Genomic DNA, 21398 nt, shown 5'->3' with positions numbered 1-21398 from the left:
GCCCCCAAGCTGTAACAGTGTTGTGCTAACCTTTATGCTAGTTGCTGACCTTTTCCTCTTTGGCTGACTATCTCTTTTCTCGAGGACCGGAAGCTTTCTGATTCTACTTCATTGAATCAGCATCAAGTTTATTATCACTGAAAGAAAGAAAGATTAGCTTTATTTGTCATGTATACACCAAAACGTGCAGTGAAATGCATTGCTTTGTATCAACGGCCAACATATTCCAAGAATTGGGCTGGGGGCAACCTGCAAGTGTCACATTTCCGGCACCAACCTATCATGGACACAACTTGTAAGCCTAAAGGCTGATTTATACTTGTGCATGAAGCTTGCGCCATAGCCCACGCAAGTGGCTGCGCCGTTGTGAGCATTTATACTTGTGCGTTGGTGTGTCTGCGTTGCTCTGCAATTCGCGCACGTCACGTATGCGCACACACCTGCCCGTGCAAGGCTTCATGGTCATGGTAGTCTTTCTTGGGGTAAACAAGTTTGAAGCGAACATCTTTTTTCCTAAAAGCGAAATGTGTCCTCCATCATTTCGGAGGTCTGTAAAGCTGTGCATTGCAGCCAGAGTTCCTTCCCTACCCTTCAGTCGCCCAATGGGAAGCTATTGCAGCATAGGAGGAATTGTGATGCTACCAAGCGGACCAATCACGGTTGTTGCGGTCTGTATTGCCGCGACGCGTAGTTACATTTTGGGAGAGGTGCGTGTCAGGCTATGGCGTAGGGATTCACATAGGCACTGCGTAGGGTTTGCGGCTATGCTGTACTACGGCATCGATTTGACGCAGAATTATAAATCAGCCTTAATCCTAACTGCACATCTTTGGAATGTGCGAGACAATCGGAGCACTGGGAAGCTCCTTTCAGACAGCGGCAGGAATCGAACCTGATCAGTGTCACTTGCACTATAAAGCAATTGCACTAGCCACTATGCTACCATGTCACCTGTTGTATATTACCTGAAATTTGTTGCTTTGTGGCAGCAGTACAAGGCAAAGATAGAAAATTTCTATAATTTACAAAATAGATAGTACAGAGAGAAAGGAATAGCGAAGCAGTGTTCATGAACTGTTGAGAACATTGAGTGTAGGTCTTCAGGCTCCTGTACCTCCTTCCTGATGGAAGAAATGAGAAGAGAGCATTTCCTGGGCGGTGAGAAACCTTAATGATGGACACTGCTCCCTAATAGCACCGCCTTTTGAAGATGTCCTTGGTGGTGGGAAGGTTGTGACCATGATGGAGCTAGCTGAGTATCTCACAATCCTATGCATTGGAGGCTTCATACCAGTTGGTGGTATACCTATCATACTGCTCTCTACTGTATATCTATAGACATTTGCAAAAGTACTCTTAGACTCCTAATAATGTAGAGCTGCTGGGTGCCGCTTTCATGATTACATTGGTATGTTGGACCCAGGATAGATCCTCAGAGATGTTGACACACTTAAAATTGCTCACACTTTCCACTCCTGACTCCTCAATGGGGACTGATGCAGTTCTCCCAATGTCACCCTCCTGAAGTCCACAATCATTTCCTTGGTCTTACTGACATTGGGTGCAAGATTATTGTTGTGACATCACTCAACCAGGTGATCATTCTCACACGTGTACTCTCCTCATCCCCATCTGAAATTTTACTAACGACAGTGGTGTCATCTGCAAATTTATAAACAGCATTTAAGTTCAAAGTAAATTTATTATCAAAGTACGTATACGTCACCATATACTTACCTGAGATTCATTTTCTTGCTGGAATTTGCAGTAGAACAAAGAAACACAATAGAATTATTAAAAAACTACACACACAGACTGACAATCAACCAATATGCAAAATAAGACAAATTGTGCAAATACAAAATATTAATATTTAATAAATAATATTGAAAACATGAGTTGTAGAGTCCTTAAAAGTGAGTTCATAAGTTGTGGAATCAGATTAGCGTTGAGATGAGTGAAGTCATCACGCTGGTTCAAGAGCCTGATGGTTGTAGGGTAATAACTGTTCCTGATCTGATGTTGTGGGACCTAAAATGACTGAATCTCCTGCCTGATGGCAGCAGTGAGAAGAGACATGCCGACACAGTCATGAGTGTAGAGGGAGGTGAGCAGTGGTCTAAGCATACATCCTTGAGGAGCACCTGTATTAATACTTACGGCATGATGGTATCGAACAGCAGGCTGTAATTGAGAACAGCTATCTGATGTATGTTTACAAGGCATATCAGTAATGATTGAGTTTGCAGCTAACCAAATGCATCTTTATCTTTGGCCTTTGAGAAGCGGAAATGTGGAACTATGAAATTACTCTGGGTTAATTACTACCAGCATGTTAGGTTGACTGAGTTGCCAGCTTTGAATTATTTGAGTGGTCAGCTTTCTGTGTTGATGCAACAGTGTTATGAATACAAGTCGTATTCATCTTTTACATCATTGCCAGCATGGGGAGTAAAAGTGAATGTACTCTGTTATTCATGAATAAAACTACTTCATAATAATTTATTAGTTGCGGGAAATAGCAAATCATATTTTCAGATAATGATTTGTATTTACAGTTGAAGTCAGAAGTTTACATACACTCGGGTTGAGGTCATTAAAACTCATTGTTTAACCACTCCACAGATTTCATATTAGCAAACTATAGCTTTGGCAAGATGTTGAGGACATCTACTTTGTGCATGACACGAGTATTTTTTCTAACAGTTGTTTACTGACAGATTATTTCACTTTTAATTGACTATATCACAATTCCAGTGGGTCAGAAGTTTACAAACAAAATCAAAAGAAATCAGCCAAGACCTCAGAAAAGAAATTGTGGACCTCCACAAGTCTGGTTCATCCTTGGGAGCAATTTCCAAACGCCTGAAGGTACCACGTTCATCTGTACAAATATTTGTATGCAAATATAAACACCATGGGACCACACAGCCGTCATACCACTCAGGAAGTAGATGCATTCTGTCTCCTAGTGATGAACGGACTTTGGTGTGAAAAGTGCAAATCAATCCCAGAACAATGGCAAAGGACCTTGTGAAGATGCTGGAGGAAACAGGTAGACAAGTATCTATATCCACAGTAAAACGAGTCCTATATCGACATAACCTGAAAGGCTGCTCAGCAAGGAAGAAGTCACTGCTCCAAAACTGCCATAAAAAAGCCAGACTACAGTTTGCAAGTGCACATGGGGACAAAGATCTTACTTTTTGGAGAAATGTCCTCTGATCTGATGAAACAAAAATTGAACTCTTTTGCCATAATGACCGTCGTTATGTTTGGAGGAAAAAGGGTGATGCGTGCAAGTCCAAGAATGCCATCCCAACCATGAAGCATGGGGTGGCAGCATCATGTTGTGGGGGTGCTTTGCTGCAGGAGGGACTGATGCACTTCACAAGATAGATGGCATCATGAGGAAGGAAAATTATGTGGATATATTGAAGCAACATCTCAAGACATCAGCCAGGAAGTTAAAGCTCGGTCGCAAATGGGTCTTCCAAATGGACAATAACCCCAAGCATACCTCCAAAGTTGTGGCAAAATTGCTTAAGGACAACAAAGTCAAAGCATTGGAGTGGCCATCACAAAGCCCTGACCTCAATCCAATGGAAAATATGTGGGCAGAACTGAAAAAGCGTGTGCGAGCAAGGAGGCCTACAAACCTGACTCAGTTACACCAGTTCTGTCTGGAGGAATGGAACAAAATTTCAGCAACTTACTGTGAGAAGTTTGTGGAAGGCCACACAAAACGTTTGACCCAAGTTAAACAATTTAAAGGCAATGCTACCAAATACTAACAAAGTGTATGTAAACTTCTAACCCACTGGGAATGTGATGAAAGAAAGAAACACTGAAATAAATCATTCTCTCTATCATTATTCTGACATTTTACATTCTTGAAATAAAGTAGTGATCCTAACTGACCTAAGACAGGGAATGTTTTCTAGGATCAAATATCAGGAATTGTGAAAAACTGAGTTTAAATGTATTTGGCTAAGGTGTATGTAAACTTTTGACTTCAACTGTATGTTGCAACCTATCACATTTCAGATACTTCAGAAATAATGAAATGCCTCAGTTAAGTAAGCTACAGTACTTTCAGGACAAAGACTGAGATGTTGAAATATAATTCTCTTTTTGAAATAGGTGAGTATTAAATATCCAGTGTAGAATATCAATTTTGGAAACGGAAAGATTTTCTCAATACAGCTTTCGTATGATTTCCACGTTGTCAGCAAGGCTGTGATGGGAAGGGCAGGATGGAATATTTTTGCATTGAGCTAGTGCAGACTTGATGGACATAATGATGTTTTTCTACACAATAATCATTCTAAGACGTGGTGTACTGTAAGTTCAGTAAAGCTAGTTGGGTGAACTCCAGTTGTATTTACCAAATACAATGCTGTAGATCACCAGATATGTCGGATTCATAATCAGGTTTATTATCACTGACATCAGTCATAAAATTTGTGACAGCAGTACATAAGCTATTACTATATGTTGCAATAATTAAATATAAAATTAAATAACTAGTGCAAAAAGAGAGCAGAATAGTGAGGTAGTGTTGATGGACCATTCAGAAATCTGACGGCAGAGGGGAAGAAGCTGTTTCTAAATATTCAGTGTATGGCTTCAGGCTCCTGTGCTTCCCTGATGGTAGGAATAAGAAGAGGGCACATCACGGATGGTGAGGGTCTTAAATGATTGATGTCACCTTCCTGAGGCACCACCTTTTGAAGATGTCCTTGATGGTGGGGAGGCTAGTGCCCATGATGGAACCAGCTGTATTTACAAGCCTTTGCAGCCCCTCTATTCTGTGCATTGGGGCCTCCATTCCTGACAGTGATGCAACCACTTGGACTGTTATGTTTCCAGAGTCTTTGGTGACATTCAAGCTGCTGGCGTGCCTTCAATGGGACCTTTCTGGTTTCCCTAACAATAATTGTGTTGAGTGGTAGTAATTTAATCCAATTTTATATTGTGAACTTTTTCTGGGGTGTGGTATAATCACCAGTATGTCAAATATAAAATGCAATGCAATTATAACTTGGGACTGAGAGTATGAAATGGCAATGTTTGAATCTGTGTCTTCACAGATAATAAATTTGAAAGAAACAGGAAGATGATAAATATTTTTTTAAAATCTTAATGTGGAATATAAAACATAAATGTTAGGAAAGTGGACAGAAAGGAAAATGGATGCAAGGATAACGGTGTCTCTTTGTTCCTCCAGGAAAGAAATGTATCAAGTGTTCAGGTATTTCAATCAGTTTGATTTAATGACTGAGGTGTCACAAATTAACCTTGGACTGAGATTGTCAAGTTGGAGAAGGAGTGAAGGATTTAAAGCCGTAGTTGGGGAAGTTGCAAATTCTTTATTTATTGGTACAGTTAGCGTAGAGGTTAGCACAATACTTTACAGTACCAGCCACCCAGGTTCAATTCCTGCTGCTGCCTGTCACGAGTTTGTACGTTCTCCCTGTGACCATGTGAGTTCCTCCAGGTGCTCCAGTTTCCTCTCACAGTCCAACAATATACTGGTTGTTGGGTTAATTGGTCATTGTAAATTGTCCTGTGATTAGGCTATGGTTAAATTGGGGGTTGCTGGGCAGCGCAGCTTGTAAGTCTGGAAAGGCTTATCCTATGCTGTGTCTCAATAAATAAGTACATGAAGTGTAATTCCCGAGACGAACATATAAGCGAAGTACAGCCATTTGAATTATAATATGTTGACATGGCTCAGGTCATTAGACCATAAGACACAAGGGCAGAATTAGGTCCATCAAGTCTCTTCCATCATCCTATCATGCCTGATACATTTTCTCTCTCAACTTCATTCTCCTGCCTTCTCCCCATAACCTTTTATGTCCTGACTAATTGAGAACCTTTTATGTCCTGACTAATACAATTTCTGCTCTGAATATACTCAATGACTTGGCTTCCACAGCCACCTGTGGCAATGAATTCCACAGTTCACTACCCTCTGGTTAAAGAAATTCCTCCTCATCTCTGTTCTAAATGAACATCCTTATATTCCGAAACTGTGCCCTTTGGTCCTAGACTCCCCCACTATAGGAGGCATCTTCTCCACATCTACTCTATCTTGGCCTTTCAGTATTTGGTAGGTCTTAATGAGATATCCTCTCATTCTAAACTCCAGAGAGTACAGCCCCAGAGCCATCAAACGTTCCTCATAAGTTAATCCTTTCATTCCCAGCATCATTCTCATAAATCTCCTTTGGGTTCTAATGCCAGCACATCCTTTCTGAGATACGGGGTCCAAACTGCTCACAATACTACAAATATATTCTGACTAATGCCTTATAAAACCTCAGCATTGTATTATTGCTTTTATTTACTAGGGTTCTTGAAACGAATGCTAACATTGCATTTGCCTTCCTTACTACCGACTCGACCTGCAAGTTAACCTTTAGGAAATCCTGCACTTGGACTCCCTTTGCACCTCCAATTTCTGAAAATGGTCTACACCTTTATTCTTTCTAACAGTGTGCATGACCATACTCTTCTCTATACAGTATTCTGTCTGCCACTTCTTTGCCCAGTATCCTAATCTGGCCAAGGTCTTTGTAATGTCTGCAGACTTGGCTACAAAGCCATCAATTCTGTCATCCATATCATTGACATATAACGTGAAAAGTAGCAGTCCTTACACCGACCCCAGTAGAACACTAGTTACCGAGAGCCAACCAGAAAAGGTCCCTTGATTTCCACTCTTTGCCTTCTTCCAGTTTGCCAATTTTCTGTATGTGCTAAAATTATTACAAACGTACAATAAATGTGAAATATATGTAGTGTTCATTTGAAGGCCTTGGGTAGAGTTCTTGCAGCTTATTTTGTTTTAGAATCTGGGGTTCACATAGCATAAAAAAGGTTGGAAACCCCTAGCTGAGTTCTTCCAGCATTTTATGTGTGAACCCCTGTTCTAGATGTTGGTTAGATGACGCTCTTGTATTCAGATCAAAGCAATCTGTTTGGAATGAAGTTTCACTTGGTCATAGATTTTCAAGCAATATGATAGTACCAAGAAATGGAGTTTGACATTTAAATTACAGTATATATTTTGTTTCTAAATTACGTCATGGATTAAGTTCATCAAAACTTCCTTTAGTTCTTGCACCTATTTGTCATTCAACTGTGCAACTTACTTTATATGGAAAGTGCGAAAACCTTCTGTTTTGTAGTGATGTTTACATTCATTTGGGTTAGTCATCGTCATCATCATTTAGTGCCATGTCGTATGATGTGGGTGATCATTGTCCGTGACAATGGTTGTTCTTGGCAAATTTTTCTACAGAACTGGTTTGCCATTGCTGACTTCTGGGCAGCATCTTTGCAAAACGGGTGACCCCAGCCATTATCAATACTCTTCAGAGATTGTCTGGCATCAGAGGTCACATGACCAGGACTTGTGATATGCACCAGCTGCTCATACGACCATCCACCACCTGTTGCCGTGGCTTCACGTGACCCTGATTGGGGGTGGGGGGGGGGGTTACTAAGCAGGTGCTACACCTTGTCCAAGGGTGACCTGCCGGCTAGTGGAGGGAAGAAGTGCCTTACACCTCCTTTGATAGAGACGTATCTCCACCCCGGTACCCAACTGTGTTAGTAGATATCAGAAGTAAAAACAAAAAGATCAGTATTTTGTGCCCTCACAGGCATGTTAATAGCAGTTCGGTTCAATCTAGCATAGGCATTTTATTTGCCCTTAAGTTCAGATGGTTATTTGGTTCTAATATTAGATTAATATTGAATATAATATTCATTATTAATTGTGGTGTAAAAGAGAAAATCAGTACGCACTGATGTCCCTCAAGCTGCTTTCGAGAGACGGTGGTCTAGCTGATATGTTTACATTAATGAACAGGACTGCTGCTGCATTAACTTTAATGTTTTTAATAGAGCTTGCTTGCACTAACTTAACATGATGATGAATCTCCTCACATGACAAAGAGCAGAATGCAGTTTTGTAGTAACAAGGTTGCGGAAGTGGTTTCCTTATGCGTGTGGCCTACCACAGATTTAATGGGGCAGAAAGTTGAGTGGCCACAAGTGGATCAATAAAGATGTCGTTTACTCTTTAGTTCTGATTGGAATCAGTTGGTGATTGCCAAGAATTTAATGCAGAGATTAATAATAAGCATATATCAAATACTCTTTTGTACTTTGATTTACAGTTCTGTGCAAAAACAACCTATTGATTCTGTGGAATAATAATTATTTCTAGCCAATCACAATTTTTTTTTTGTTTAGTAATGTATAAGAAAGAAGATGATATTTTTATTGGCTTAATTAAATCTCTTGAATTCAATAGGTTTCAATGGGTCCATTTAATGTCAGAGAAATGTTTACAATATGAATCCTGAAATTCTTTTTCTTCGCAAACATCCACGACAACAGAGGAGTGCCCCAGAGGAATTCAGACACCATTTGTAAGTTCTCCCTGTGAACAGCAGGGGTTTCCTCTGGGTGCTCCAGCTTCTTTCCACAGTCCAAAAATGTACTGGCTATTAGGTTAATTGGTCATTTTAAATTGTCCTGTGATTAGACTAGGGTTAAATCAGTGTGTTGCTGGGTGATGTGACTCTGTGGCCCATGCTGTATCTCTAAATGCTTGGTGCATTTATAATACCATAAGATATAGGAGCAGAATTTGGCCATTTGGTCTGCTCTGCCTTTTCCTCATGGCTGATCCATTTTCCTCTCAGCCCCACTCTCCTGCCTTCTCCCTGTATCTCTTCATTCCATGAATAATCAAGAATTTATCAACCGTTGTATTAAATATTCCCAATGACTTGGCCTCCACAGCCACTTGTGGCAACAAATTCAGCAGATTCACCACTCTCTGGCTAAAGAAACTCCTCCTCATTTCCATTCTAAATAGACGAGTATTTGGTCCAGATTAAATCTGATGTCTTATAAACTTAAATCAATTATTTGCTTGTGAGTGCATCTTACTAATCTCCCTCCACAGCTTTTATTTTCTTCTGTTTTTTTTTTGCCTTTAACCTTTTAACATATTGTACTGTAGATTTGCAGATAATGTGTCTTGTTTCTCTTTTGGCAAGGAATATCTGTGTACGTCTGTAGACATAGACTTGCACTAGGGTAGTTTTGCAGCTTTCTTTAGGTTTTACATGCAGGTACTGGTGTTCAGACAAAAATAAGTGTCTCTACCTGGGAGTCCGGAAGTTCAAGGATAATGATGCCTGGAGTGCATCTATTCATCAATGACATACTGTGCAGGCCACTGGATTGTGATCTATTTTATATATACCACCTTCTTGTGAAATGCACCCAGTGGTCACTTTATTACTTACAAGAGTGGATGTAATAAAGTTCTCCTCTGGATGTAATAAAGTGTATTTCACCCATCCACTTCAAGGTCCAACATCTTGGGTGATCCTTTTCTGCATATCACCATCTTAACACGTGGTTGTTTGAGTTAATGTTGCCTTCCTGTCAGCTTGACCCAATCTGGTCGTTCTCATATGACCTCTCATTAACAAGGCATTTTTGCCCACAGAACTGCCACTCACTGGTGTTTTTTTTGTTGTTTCTCAAGCTATTCCCTGTAAACTCCAAAGACTGTTGTGTGAAAATCACAGGAGATCAGCAGTTCTTGTGATGCTCAAACCAGCCCATTTGGCACCAACAATCATTCTACAGTCAAAGCTACTTAGATTACATTTCTTCCTCATTCTAATATTTGGTCTGAACAACTGAACCTCTTGACCATTTCTGAATGCTTTTCTGAATTGAGTTGCTGCCACATATTGGGTGATTACATATTTGCATTAATGATGTGGTGTACAGCTGTACCTAATAAAGAGTCCAACCAGTGTATGTGTTCAAATAAAGTAAATGGGTTTAGATAATAAACAGTTTTCATTTTTCATTTTTAAAATCTTTTTTATTATTATTAATGATCAACAAAAATACATTATGGTAATCAAGTCAATATGTACAATGAAGAATTAAATTAGCAAATAACTGATTAACAAAGCTAAGCAATATATCAGTAATAAGAAGAGAAAATAAAGTGAATTTTTTTTGAAAGAAAAAAAGGAAAAAACCCTACTAACTAAAAAAAAAAGAAAAATAACCCATTGGCAGCACAACCCTGGAGCTATATGTCATACAAGATTCCATAAAAGAAAAACATCAATCCGCCAACTCAAATCCATTTAAACAAAAATCAAAAGGAAACCATATTAATTAACTCAAATCAGATGATAGTAGCAGGTAATGAACCCCACCTTTTCTCAAAATCAAATCGAGGATTAAAAGTTTGACTTCTGATTTTCTCCAAACGAAGACATACCATCACCTGAGAGAACCAGCAGTTTTATCTCTTGCTCAGGTGGGTGTGTAAGTATTAGAGCTCATACTTTTGAGTGACACTGATGCCATGTTGAGTGGAGTTTTTATGCTCATTCACACGATGTAGGTATGACTGACAAGATGATTATACCTTGTTCATTATCCACCGCATTTGGTAAAATGATAGTGAGTTTGCTCCTTGATGTACTCTTGCCCATGTGATAACTACTGCCCCCATTCCAAGAACAGCTTCTTCCCCTCCACTATTAGATTTAAGAATGGTCTATCAACCCATGAATACTACCTCGATCCTGCCCACACCAGTGATCCTTTCTCCCATATTCAGTCCTCCTCATCTATTTGGACACCCCACTCTGGTCTTCTGCCTTCGCCCATATACTAACTCATTATTCATCTTTTGCACTTCTTTTTGTAACTTAGAGTAATTTTTGTCTTTCATTGTACTTCTGTCACAAAACAACAAATTTCAGGATATATATCAATAATAATAAAACTGGATTCTGATATGAAAATACTCCCACAGTGCTGCTAGAAATGAGGTAACATTAACTCCACACATTAATCACTCCAAAAATATTACCCAAATACTTTCATGTGATCCACGCTTCCTCATTTTCCATTGGCAACATATGTTTCATTTGTATGTGGTGCATAAATTTGGAGAGATTAATGAGCTACCTTGTGCATGATATGCTTTTAATGCAAAATAGATATTAGCAAGAAAATAAATTGTGTTTGTATTCTTGTAGGATTTGGATAGTTCCAATTAATTATAATTTATATGTATGTTATTTGAAATTTTGGATTCAGTAAACTGTCATTTGTTGATAATTAACAAATCAAAATATATGGTTAGTATTTTATATATACTGCTAATGGATTTTGTATGTTATATCCAATATATGTGGTAATTCATGTTTCTGTGACATGCAGTTATCAAAGGTTCATATAAGATTGCTGGGTAAACGTCACAAATACTCTTAATCCAACACACTTGGGACTTCAGTGGTTTAACACTGAATTAACAGATTACTTGTTGCTATTTATGCCATTGACATTTAGGGCAGCAATAGAGATCCTCCATCTCTGTCAGTCTTTGGCTATCTTCTGTATTGTGCTCCAGATGTGATTCAAGGTCCTCATTTCTGCAAGTTGTCTTTGGTCTCCTGCATTTCCTCCAACTTCCAGGGATCCAGTGAAGTGCTGTCTTGATGATGCATTTGGCCTTTCTTCTCATCACATGCCCAACCCATCTCCAATGTTTCCTCATGATGATTGTGGCCATGTTTATTTGATGACACCGAATAACTAGGATGTGGTTGGAGATCTTTCTTAGTCAGAAAATACAGAGGATCTTTCGGAAGCTCGTGATATTAGCAGATTATCTGGGCTATTAATATTCTGATAAACATTGCATTTACTTTTTTAAAGAGATGTTGCCCAGGAGCTTACCAGTAAGTTTTGGAAGAGTGTGGCCAGCCGAACCAGAAGGGGCCTGCAAGAATAGTGATCCCAACAAGAGGAGGGGAGCATGAAACTAATATCCTAATAAGTGCAGGAAATGAGGCTCATTAGTGCAAAGGGATGCAGGAATCATGGAGACACGAGATTGCAGATATTGGAATCTGGGACATCAAACAATCAGCTGGAGGAATTTAGCAGCAAATATTGGTGGGGGTGTGTGGGGAGGAAGTCTTGAAGTTTCGCTCGGAACCAAAGCCCAGCAAGTGGAAGGAAACAGAAACCTGGGCCCAGTGAAATCCATTTTTTTTCCAGGAATTAAAACCCATGTATGTATTTTGGATAGACGAATATTACTTTTACTTGGAGCCAGAAAAATGCAACTTTCTTATCAAGGGTCTATAAATTCAAATAATTGTAAAAATCATTTGTGTGCAAATCACTGGTGCTGTAGTGTCATGAATGAATCCTCCCCCCGTCTCAGCATGCTGAAAATGTCAGTGTCTCACAAACCTAATCAGGAAATTGGTCAGTAGAAGTTGGGTGTAGATCGTGCTACAATAGTTCCAATCCATTTGGAAGCTGGAAACAAAAAATGTGACAAAAGATTGGTTCCTCCTGTGTATTTGGTGCTGGAGGAACTCAGCATGTCATGCATCATCTATGGAATTGAATAAACAGTCGACATTTTGGGCCAAGACCTTTTTCAGGACTGGAAAGGCCTCTTGTCTCTTCTCCTCACCTATCTACCATCTCTCCCTCGAGCCCCCTCCCCCTTCTCTTTCTCCTATGGTCCACTCTCCTCTCCTATCAGATTCCTTCTACTCCAGCCCTTGACCTTTCCCACCCACCTGACTTCACCTATCACTTTCTAGCTAGTCCTCCGTCTCTTCCCCTTACCTTTTCATTCTGGTGGCTTTCCCCTTCCTTCTCAGTCCTGAAAAAGGGTCTCTTGGCCCTGCTTACATACAGTACAGTACTTTGATAATAAATTTACTTTGAGCATTAATCACGAATACGTAGCTACCATTTTATTCTTTACGTTTAAACTTTACATGTACTTTAACTTTAAGTCAATGTTATGAACTCATATTTCAAATTGAAATGTTGAAATTCTGCCCAAAGTGTTTTGTTTTGCTTTCATTGCTTCTGCAGCAATCACTTATATTTGTATTTTGCCTTTAATGCAGTATAGTGTCCAAATGTGTTTCATAGACATGTTATCAGAACACAGGGAAATATTAGGATTTATTTGGTCAGAGAGAGGTATTAAGAAAATTCAAAGGAGGGAAAATAGAAGGCGAGAGAGCTTTCGTGGAGATACCAGAAGTGAGGTTTTTGAGGGATGGAGAGAATTTGAACTTGGGCCATTGCAGGATTGAGGAAAATCAGAGATATGGAAGAGGCAGTGGATGGATATGGTAACGAGATTTATGGCTTTCCTCAACTGCAAGTCAGAAAACACAATATTTTGCATGCAACGCTCAGTTATATTGGCTGGTATATGTCTAGGGGAAATCCCACCCAGCACCTGCCTCAACGCTTCCCACGGAGTTGTTTGCCGCCCAAATCAATCCCAAACATCAATCATCAGCCAGCATATCCAGTACGTTTTACCAAGTACACATTATAGATATTACTAATTCTATGACATTAATATAAATTCGATACAGAAAAGGAAGTAATGGAAAAAAAAAAGGTGCCAAGACTTATCAAAGTCCAAGTTCTTCGTGCGCAACCGTTGGAGCTCAATCGATTCCTGACGACCACCCGAATCCTGTCGGCTCACGGCTCGGGACCACCCGAAATGATTGACCGGAGCCTTTCCGCACGTCCGCTGTCCTCCCCGTCTCTCCTCCGACTCCCCGTCTCTCCACCGTCCTCCCCGTCTCTCCTCCGACTCCCCGCCAAAACCCCGTCCCCAGTCATATGAGACAGCATTATCACCCGAAAACAAAACGATACATGACCACCCATTGGCTAATAGCACCCTGCTATCTGTATTAACCCAAGCAACTGTCTAGCTAAAGACTTTCTCAGCATTTAACATAACAAAGAAGCATTCCCCAGTATAACATAACAAAGAAGCCATTTTAAATTTAACATACAAAAAAAAGAAAGACCCCGTACATGCAATTAATTGAATACTGCAAATTAAAATAGTGCAGAAAGTTTTGCATCAATTCATGGGTAGAGGAAAAAGCAAACAGCTAAGAGCGCCCTGAAATAGGCTTGGAGATGATCAGTTCATAGTAAGTTTATTATGAAATTACATATATGTCACCTTGAGATTCATTTCATTGCAAGCATTCACAGTGGAACAAAGAAATACAATATGATCAATGAAAAACTACACACAAAGACTGACAAGCAGCCAATGTGCAAAAGAGGACAAACTATGCAAATGTAAAAATAAATACTGTAAGTAATACCAAGACCATGAGCTGTAGAGTCGTTGAAAGTGAGTTTGTAGGTTGTGGAATGAGTTCAGAGTTGAGATTATTCATGCTGGTTCAGGAGTCTGATGGTTGAAGAGTAATACCTTGGACCTAGTGGTGAGGGACCTGGTGGTGATTAAGGCATCAGTAGGGTCTTAGCTGTGGACAGACTGACAGTGGTGGATCTGGACAAAACAACAGAGATCAGAAAAGGCAGTCTTACCAATGGCATGGATGTAGTCCAAAGCTCATCTGAGAGTGTGTGATATGGTGCCAAGATTGTGAATAGTGTGGTTGAGTTTCAGACAGAATTCGTGAAGTGGGAGTTGCATGGAGTTACTTTCCTTGGTTGAATGAAATTTCCACTCTTGTGGTGCTGCATGTCTGGAAGGTAATTTGACAATTTGGAAGCAACAGGGAAGTCCAGAGGTAACAATGAGGTGGCTATGGTTGTTGGTGCATTTCAGATTCTATATCATAAAGGCATCCGTTAGTCTTGCGAGACCATGGATCTGCGCCTGGAAAGTCTTCACTCTCCAGGGGCAGGTCTGGGCAAGGTTGTATGGAAGACCAGCAGTTACCCATGCTGTAAGTCTCCCCTCTCCATGACACCAATGTTGTCCAAGGGAAGGCATTAGGACCCATACAGCTTGGCACCAGTGTCGTCGCAGAGCAATGTGTGATTAAGTGCCTTGCTCAAGGACACAACACGTTGCCTCGGCTGGGGCTCGCTAGTCCAATGCCTTAACCACTTGGCCACGTGCCCACACTTCTATATCATAGAAGTTCATATAACATTGTAGTGCAGCTATCCCCTAGGCCAACATTGCAGCACACATTAAAATCTTATACTCTCTTCGGTCAGAACATAGAACAGTACAGCAACCTATCCTCATAAGCTTAATCAAGTTCTAAATTATATAAACAATGAAAAAGAGACCAAAAACATCTGGACTATATTGTGGTCCTGTTCAATTTATAACAAGGCTACTTGAGGATTTCTAAACCACTGGAAATCAGTAGTACCTCAAATAAGAAAATTTTCCAATCGAATGAGATGAATGAAATTGCTACCACAGTACTGTTTGTAGATCACAGCAGTGTTACTAAATTGCCATATGTACTATAATTTGGTAAATGTAATTTTGCTTCTGTTTGCTAAATTAATAAACTAATTACCTCTACCTTGCCTCCTTCCGTGCCAGCCGATACCATTGCTTAAGCAGAAGATGAATCACTCCATCACAATGTCACAAGAACAAATAGCCTGCCTTCTGGCCAATGCCTTTTTTTGTACATTTCCACGACGGAGTAATAAAGCAAAACCCGAATACTCTAATTTCCCGGACATAAACTTCAAGAAGTAAGTATAAAGTTTCTTTGCTGCGTACAGCTCGATATACAATTATTATAAAGCATTTTATAGAAGGTGTTAACATTATTATCTCACTACTAGGATTTTCGATTGCTTTACACAGATAGAGAACTGTGCTTCAGTCTTTCTTTACGTATACGTGGGGGCACCATGGTAACGTAGCAGTTAGTGCAACACTATTACAGTTGGAGGAATCAGAGGTTGGAGTTCAATTCTGGTATAGTCTGTAAGGAGTTTGCATGGCCTTACCATGAATTTGTGCGCTTCCTGCGGGTGCTCTGGTTTATTTCCACAGTCCAATTTGTACCGGTTAGTAGGTTAATTGGTAAATATAAATTGTCCTGTGATTAGGCTAGGGATGGGCGGTGCAATTCCTTGAGCTGGAAGGGCCCATTCGGAGCTGTATATCTAAATAAAAAAAGTTTACACATCAGTCTGCCCAGTGCTCTCCTTTAAAGCCATGCAGTGAAGAAATTTCGTGTTTTTTTTTGTAGGAAGGCTGGAAATGTGAGGTGTTTTGATGGCTAGTAGCATGAGTAGATAAATGATAGTAATAATCAAGTCCAAGAAAATGATTTTGAGCTCATTGCTTAGCTTCTGGTATATTATAGAGAGACAATGTGAGGAATCAGGAAAGAATATAACCTGTAAGGTAATGGTGTGTTGAGTGTATACACTCAATGGCCACTTTATTAGGTACACTTGTACACCTGCTGGTTGAGGTAAATTTCTAATCAGCCAAGCATGTGCCAGCAACTCAATGCATAAAAGCATGCAGACATGGTCAAGAGGTTCAGTTGTTGTTCAGCCCAAACATCAGAATGGGGAAGAAATGTGACTTAAGTGACTTTGACCATGGAATGATTGTATCTGAGAATCTGCTGATCTCCTGGGATTTTCATGCACAAGTCTCTAGAGTTTACAGAGAATGGCGCGCAAAACAAAAAGCATCCAGTGTGCGGCAGTTCTGTGGGCAAAAATGCCTTGTTAATGAGAGAAACGTTTCAACCCAAAATGTTGACTGTACTTTTTTCCATAGATGTTGCCTGGTCTGCTGAGTTCCTCCAGCATTTTGTGTGTGTTGTTAATGAGCGAGGTCAGAGGAGAATGCCCAGATTAGTTCAAACTGGCAGGAAGACAACAGTAACTGAAATAACCATGGATTAAAACAGTGGTGTGCAGAAGAGCGTCTCTGAACGCACAGCATCTTGAACCTTGAAGTGGCAGCAGAAGACCACAAGCATACACTCAATAGCTACTTAAATTACATACCGGAGGTACCTAATAAAGTGGCCACTAAGTGTAAATGGAAAAGGATTAAGTAGGGCCCTGGGGATTTTGCTTTTGACAGCCCATTAGACCATAATGGGATGCGGTGTAATTTAACCTGCTTGTCTGGGTACTTAATCATTATTGAGTTTGATGATAAAGATGGAGGTATTAGTCTGATACACACTGTTGTGATCTGTTGGCTGAGCAGCTCAGATGGGCAATTGACATTGATGTATTACTGAGAGACAGAAGTATATTAGGCAGATTATATTTTTATAAGGCATGTATATGTGAGAAGATCATTGGAGGGATCTTTCATGCTTGGGGAAGAATAAAGTTCTAAAGAGAACTCATTTCTGTTTTCCAGGCACCATTTGTGTAAGTTTTGTACGTCTGAGTTCTTTGAACGATCTTAGTTGAATATTCTATTTGCATATAGTCAAGAGTTTAGAAATTTGATTACACGGCATAACCTTTCTCTTTAATGCAGTTCTGTCAGGAACCATGTTTGCATTACTGCACAAGTTGTATCTAACACTGGACTGCTTCTTTGTTGTCCATGTTCTTGCACGTGATGCAGGGCCATGTATTAAAGTATTAAACAGCACACATTTAATCACCACAAGCTTAACATTGTCTTGGCAATGTGTGGCCACAAATGACTTGGATCATTATTAGATTCATCGTGTGTACAACACAGGTGCAGGGTGTACAACCACTGAGTTTACCTTACTGCCCATTTACACTGACCTACATTCATCCCTTTTCATTTACTTCACATTTCAATCAATACCATTCCTCTAACCTCTAAATTTCAAAGTACATTTATTATCAAAGTATGTATATATTATACAACCTTGAGATTCATCTTCTTACAGGAAGCCACAGAAACTAAGAAAGCTGAAAGTAGCCATTTAAAAAACAAAGTAAGACTGTCAAACACCCGATGTGTAGAGAGAAAAAAAGAACAATTCATGCAAACAATAAAAGTAAGCAAATAGTGTTCAGGACAAAAGTGAATTCATAGATAGTGAGCCCAGAGCAGCCGGAGCAGGCTGCAATCTCAGCCTCAATTCAGCACAGAGCCAAGTAAGCGTCACTGAGCCCTCAGTGACCAGTTAAGAATATAACATTAGAAATAGGAGCAAGTGTAGGCTGTCTGGCCCATCGAGCCTGCTCCACCATTTCATGAGATCATTGCTGACCTGGCCATGGATTCACCTCTACCTACCTGCCTTTCCACCATAACCCTTATTTCTCCTGTCATGCAAAAGTCTATCTTATTACATCTTAGATATATTTAATGAGGTCTCTATTACAACACATTCACTGCTCTCTGGAAAAAAGTTTTTCTCCATTTTCATCCTAAATCTTATTCCTCCTAATCTTGAGGCTATGTCCCCTTGTTCCAGTCTCACTCATCAGTGGAAATAACTTTCCTGTCTCTATCTTATCTGTCCCTTTTCATAATTCTGCGTTTCTATAAGATCCCTCATTTTCTGAATTCCAGCAAGTATAGAGTCATAAAAAAGTATAGCATAGAGACAGGCCCTTCGGCCCACCTAGTCCATGCTGAAATATTTAATCTGCCTACTCCCATTGACCTGCACCGAACCATAGCTCTCCATAACCTTACCATCCATGTTCCTATCCAAACTTCTCTTAAGTATTGAAATCGAGCTTGCATGCACCACTTGTGCTAATAGCTATTTCCACAATCTCATGAGAGAAGAAGTTTCCCCTTAAACTTTTCACCTTTTACCCTTAACCCATTACCTCTGGTTGTAAACCCCCCCCCCCCACCTCTGTGGAAAAATCCTGCTTGCTTTATCCTATCTATACACCTCATAATTTAGTTACAGACAACTCAATCAATTATCATAGATTAACCCCCTCACCTCCAGAATCAACCTAGTGAAATCCCTTTATATTGCCTCCAAAGCTTCAAGTAAAGAGACCAGAACTACATGAAGTACTCCAGTTGTGGCCTCACCAGTACCCTGCTCTTTCATGGCAATGAAGGCCAGAAGGCCTTCCATTTGCCTTCTTGATATCTCATTGTACCTGCAAACCAACTTTTTGCAGTTCATGCACAAGCACTCCCAAATCCCTCTGCGTAGAATGGGCCGCTGGCGACGGTGGTGGAGGCGGATGTGATAGGGTCTTCTAAGAGACTCCTGGATAGGTACATGGAGCTTAGAAAAATAAAGGACTATGGGTAACCCTAGGTAATTTCTAAGGTAAGGACATGTTCGGCACAGCTTTGTGGGCCGAAGAGCCTGTATTGTGCTATAGGTTTCCCATGTTTCTAAGTACATGGAGGGGAGGGATATGCTGGACTATTGTACAGATACATGGAACTAGACCTGGGCAGATTAATAGTTCGGCATGGCCTTATTGAGTCGAGGGGCCTATTGCTCTAAATCCTTTCTGTATATTTTGCTATGTGTTCATGTCTTGTGTACCTTTATAAGACCCCTGTCCTGGTGGTTAAAAAGTAACCATGTATGTCCATGTTTTGAAACTAATTAGCACAGCTATGACGCTCATTTAAAACCGAAAGCATCTGGTTGCAGCTGGGTATATATGGAAGCCCTATAGGTAAACGTAGCATGTCTTAAAATTTTAATAAATCAGGAATCACATTAAATAGTTACTAGTTGGCTTCAGTCTACTTCCAAGCTTGGCCCACAGAGAGCCTTGATTGGGTAAACACAAGATTTCTCTTCTCATCCACCTACCTTCAACATCTGAGCTGCACTATGGGCAGTGTACCTCAGTGTAATACTGCCAAGGATCTCATGCAAAAACTGCTAAAAAAAAAAAATCTAAACAGTCTGATGCAGATTTGCTCTCCTATAAATCTTGATTACAATGGGATTAATTTCTCCTTACAGTAAAACTCAGTTCATCCAGCATGGTTGGCCTTATTGAAAATACAGTGGATTCCAGTTAATTAGGAGACAACAGGACCAGTACATTTTGGCCTAATTAAATAGCTGCTCCAATTAGCTAAAGTTTCATGGAAATAGTTAGAGGTATACAGAAGACAAACTGAGTAACAAATTATGTATTTAAACAAAATAGAGAACAAATTCAAACATTACCAATACTAATACGATACTATAGAACTGTGTATTAGTTCCTAATATTTATCGATGGAAGAATTAATCCGTGCCATGTCCTTTTGACTATAAATGAACAAAATCAGCACAGACACCTACTGTATCCTCCAAATCTTCATTTTCATTGTAATGTTCAAGATGAATGTCAAAACCTTCAAACTCTTCATAGTTTATAATCTGTTGAAGTAGTAAAATTGTTTCATTTTCACTCCTGGTCGACTCTGGCATCTTCAAGCCTGAATGCATAAAACTGCAGTGAGCAAAACAATTCTGAATTGTCTTACTTAATCGTCAACATTAAGTGACAAATTTTCTATTTTTTGAACACAAGTTCATGCAACTGATACTATTTAAAAACTGTTCCCTCTAAGCATGGTGTTGTGTCTAATGGCACGCAAGTGTGCATGACTGACGCTAGTTAGAACTGTTCAGCAACAGTCCTCTGCCCCAATTATGCAGCATAGTATCCCAAATAAATGAAGGAAATCCTTGCTGTTTTCTTGATTAGTTTTTATTCTTTTAGGGTTATCCCAAATAAGCCACTGCCCCGATTAACTGATGGCCCAATTAGATTAGATTAGATTCAACTTTATTGTCATTGTGCTGAGTAAAGATACAAAGCCAATGAAATGCAGTTAGCATCTGACTAGAAATGCAAAGAATAGTGTTACTTACAAAATAACTGTGAATAAAAAGTAAGTGCTACATCGCACAAATATAAGAGTACTGAGACAGTACAATGTGGGTGCAGTACTGCTTAGTGCTGTGATGTGAGGTTCAGCAGGGTCACAGCCTCAGGGAAGAAGCTCTTCCTGAGCCTGCTGGTGTGGGGGCAGAGGCTCTTGTAGCACCTACCGGAGGGGAGGAAAGTAAAAAATCCATGGTTAGGGTGAGATGCATCCTTGATAATGCTTTTCACCCTGCCCAGGCAGCACTTATGGTAGATGTTCTCAATGGTGGGCAATTGGGTGCCGATAATCCACTGGGCAGTTTTCACCACACGCTGGAGTGCTTTGCGGTCCGATATGGGACATTTGCCATACTACACTGAGATGCGGTTGGTGAGTATGTTCAATGGTACAGTGGTAAAAGTCCATCAGTATTCTGGGACAGAATTGAGCTTTCTTGATGCTCCACAGGAAATAAAGGTGCTGTTGCGCCTTTTTGATCAGGATGGAGGAGTTCAGGGACCAGGTGAGATCCTCGGAAATGTGGACACCAAGGAATTTGAAGCTTGATACACTCTTCACTACAGCTCCGTTGATGTAGATGGGGACATGAGTCTGGCTCCTAGCATGCCTGAAGTCCACAATGATCTTCTTGGTCTTCTGGGTGTTAAGGGCCAGGTTGTTGTCAGCACATCAC

General features: G+C 40.1%; 1 protein-coding gene across 2 annotated transcripts in view; it reads left to right on the top strand.

Annotated features, from left to right (window-relative positions):
• Positions 1 to 21398, top strand: part of parga (poly (ADP-ribose) glycohydrolase a) — a 184294-nt gene that overhangs the window by 88115 nt on the left and 74781 nt on the right. For both annotated transcript variants that reach the window (XM_072282825.1, XM_072282824.1), the window contains exon 9: positions 15467 to 15624. In XM_072282825.1, the coding sequence (XP_072138926.1) occupies positions 15467 to 15624 (158 nt within the window). The remainder of the gene's footprint in view (positions 1 to 15466; positions 15625 to 21398) is intronic.

The sequence above is a fragment of the Mobula birostris genome, chromosome 18, assembly GCF_030028105.1.
Source record: "Mobula birostris isolate sMobBir1 chromosome 18, sMobBir1.hap1, whole genome shotgun sequence".
Lineage (NCBI taxonomy): Eukaryota > Metazoa > Chordata > Chondrichthyes > Myliobatiformes > Myliobatidae > Mobula > Mobula birostris.
Note: the sequence above shows the minus strand (reverse complement) of the source record. Positions and strands in the feature narration are given on the sequence as shown.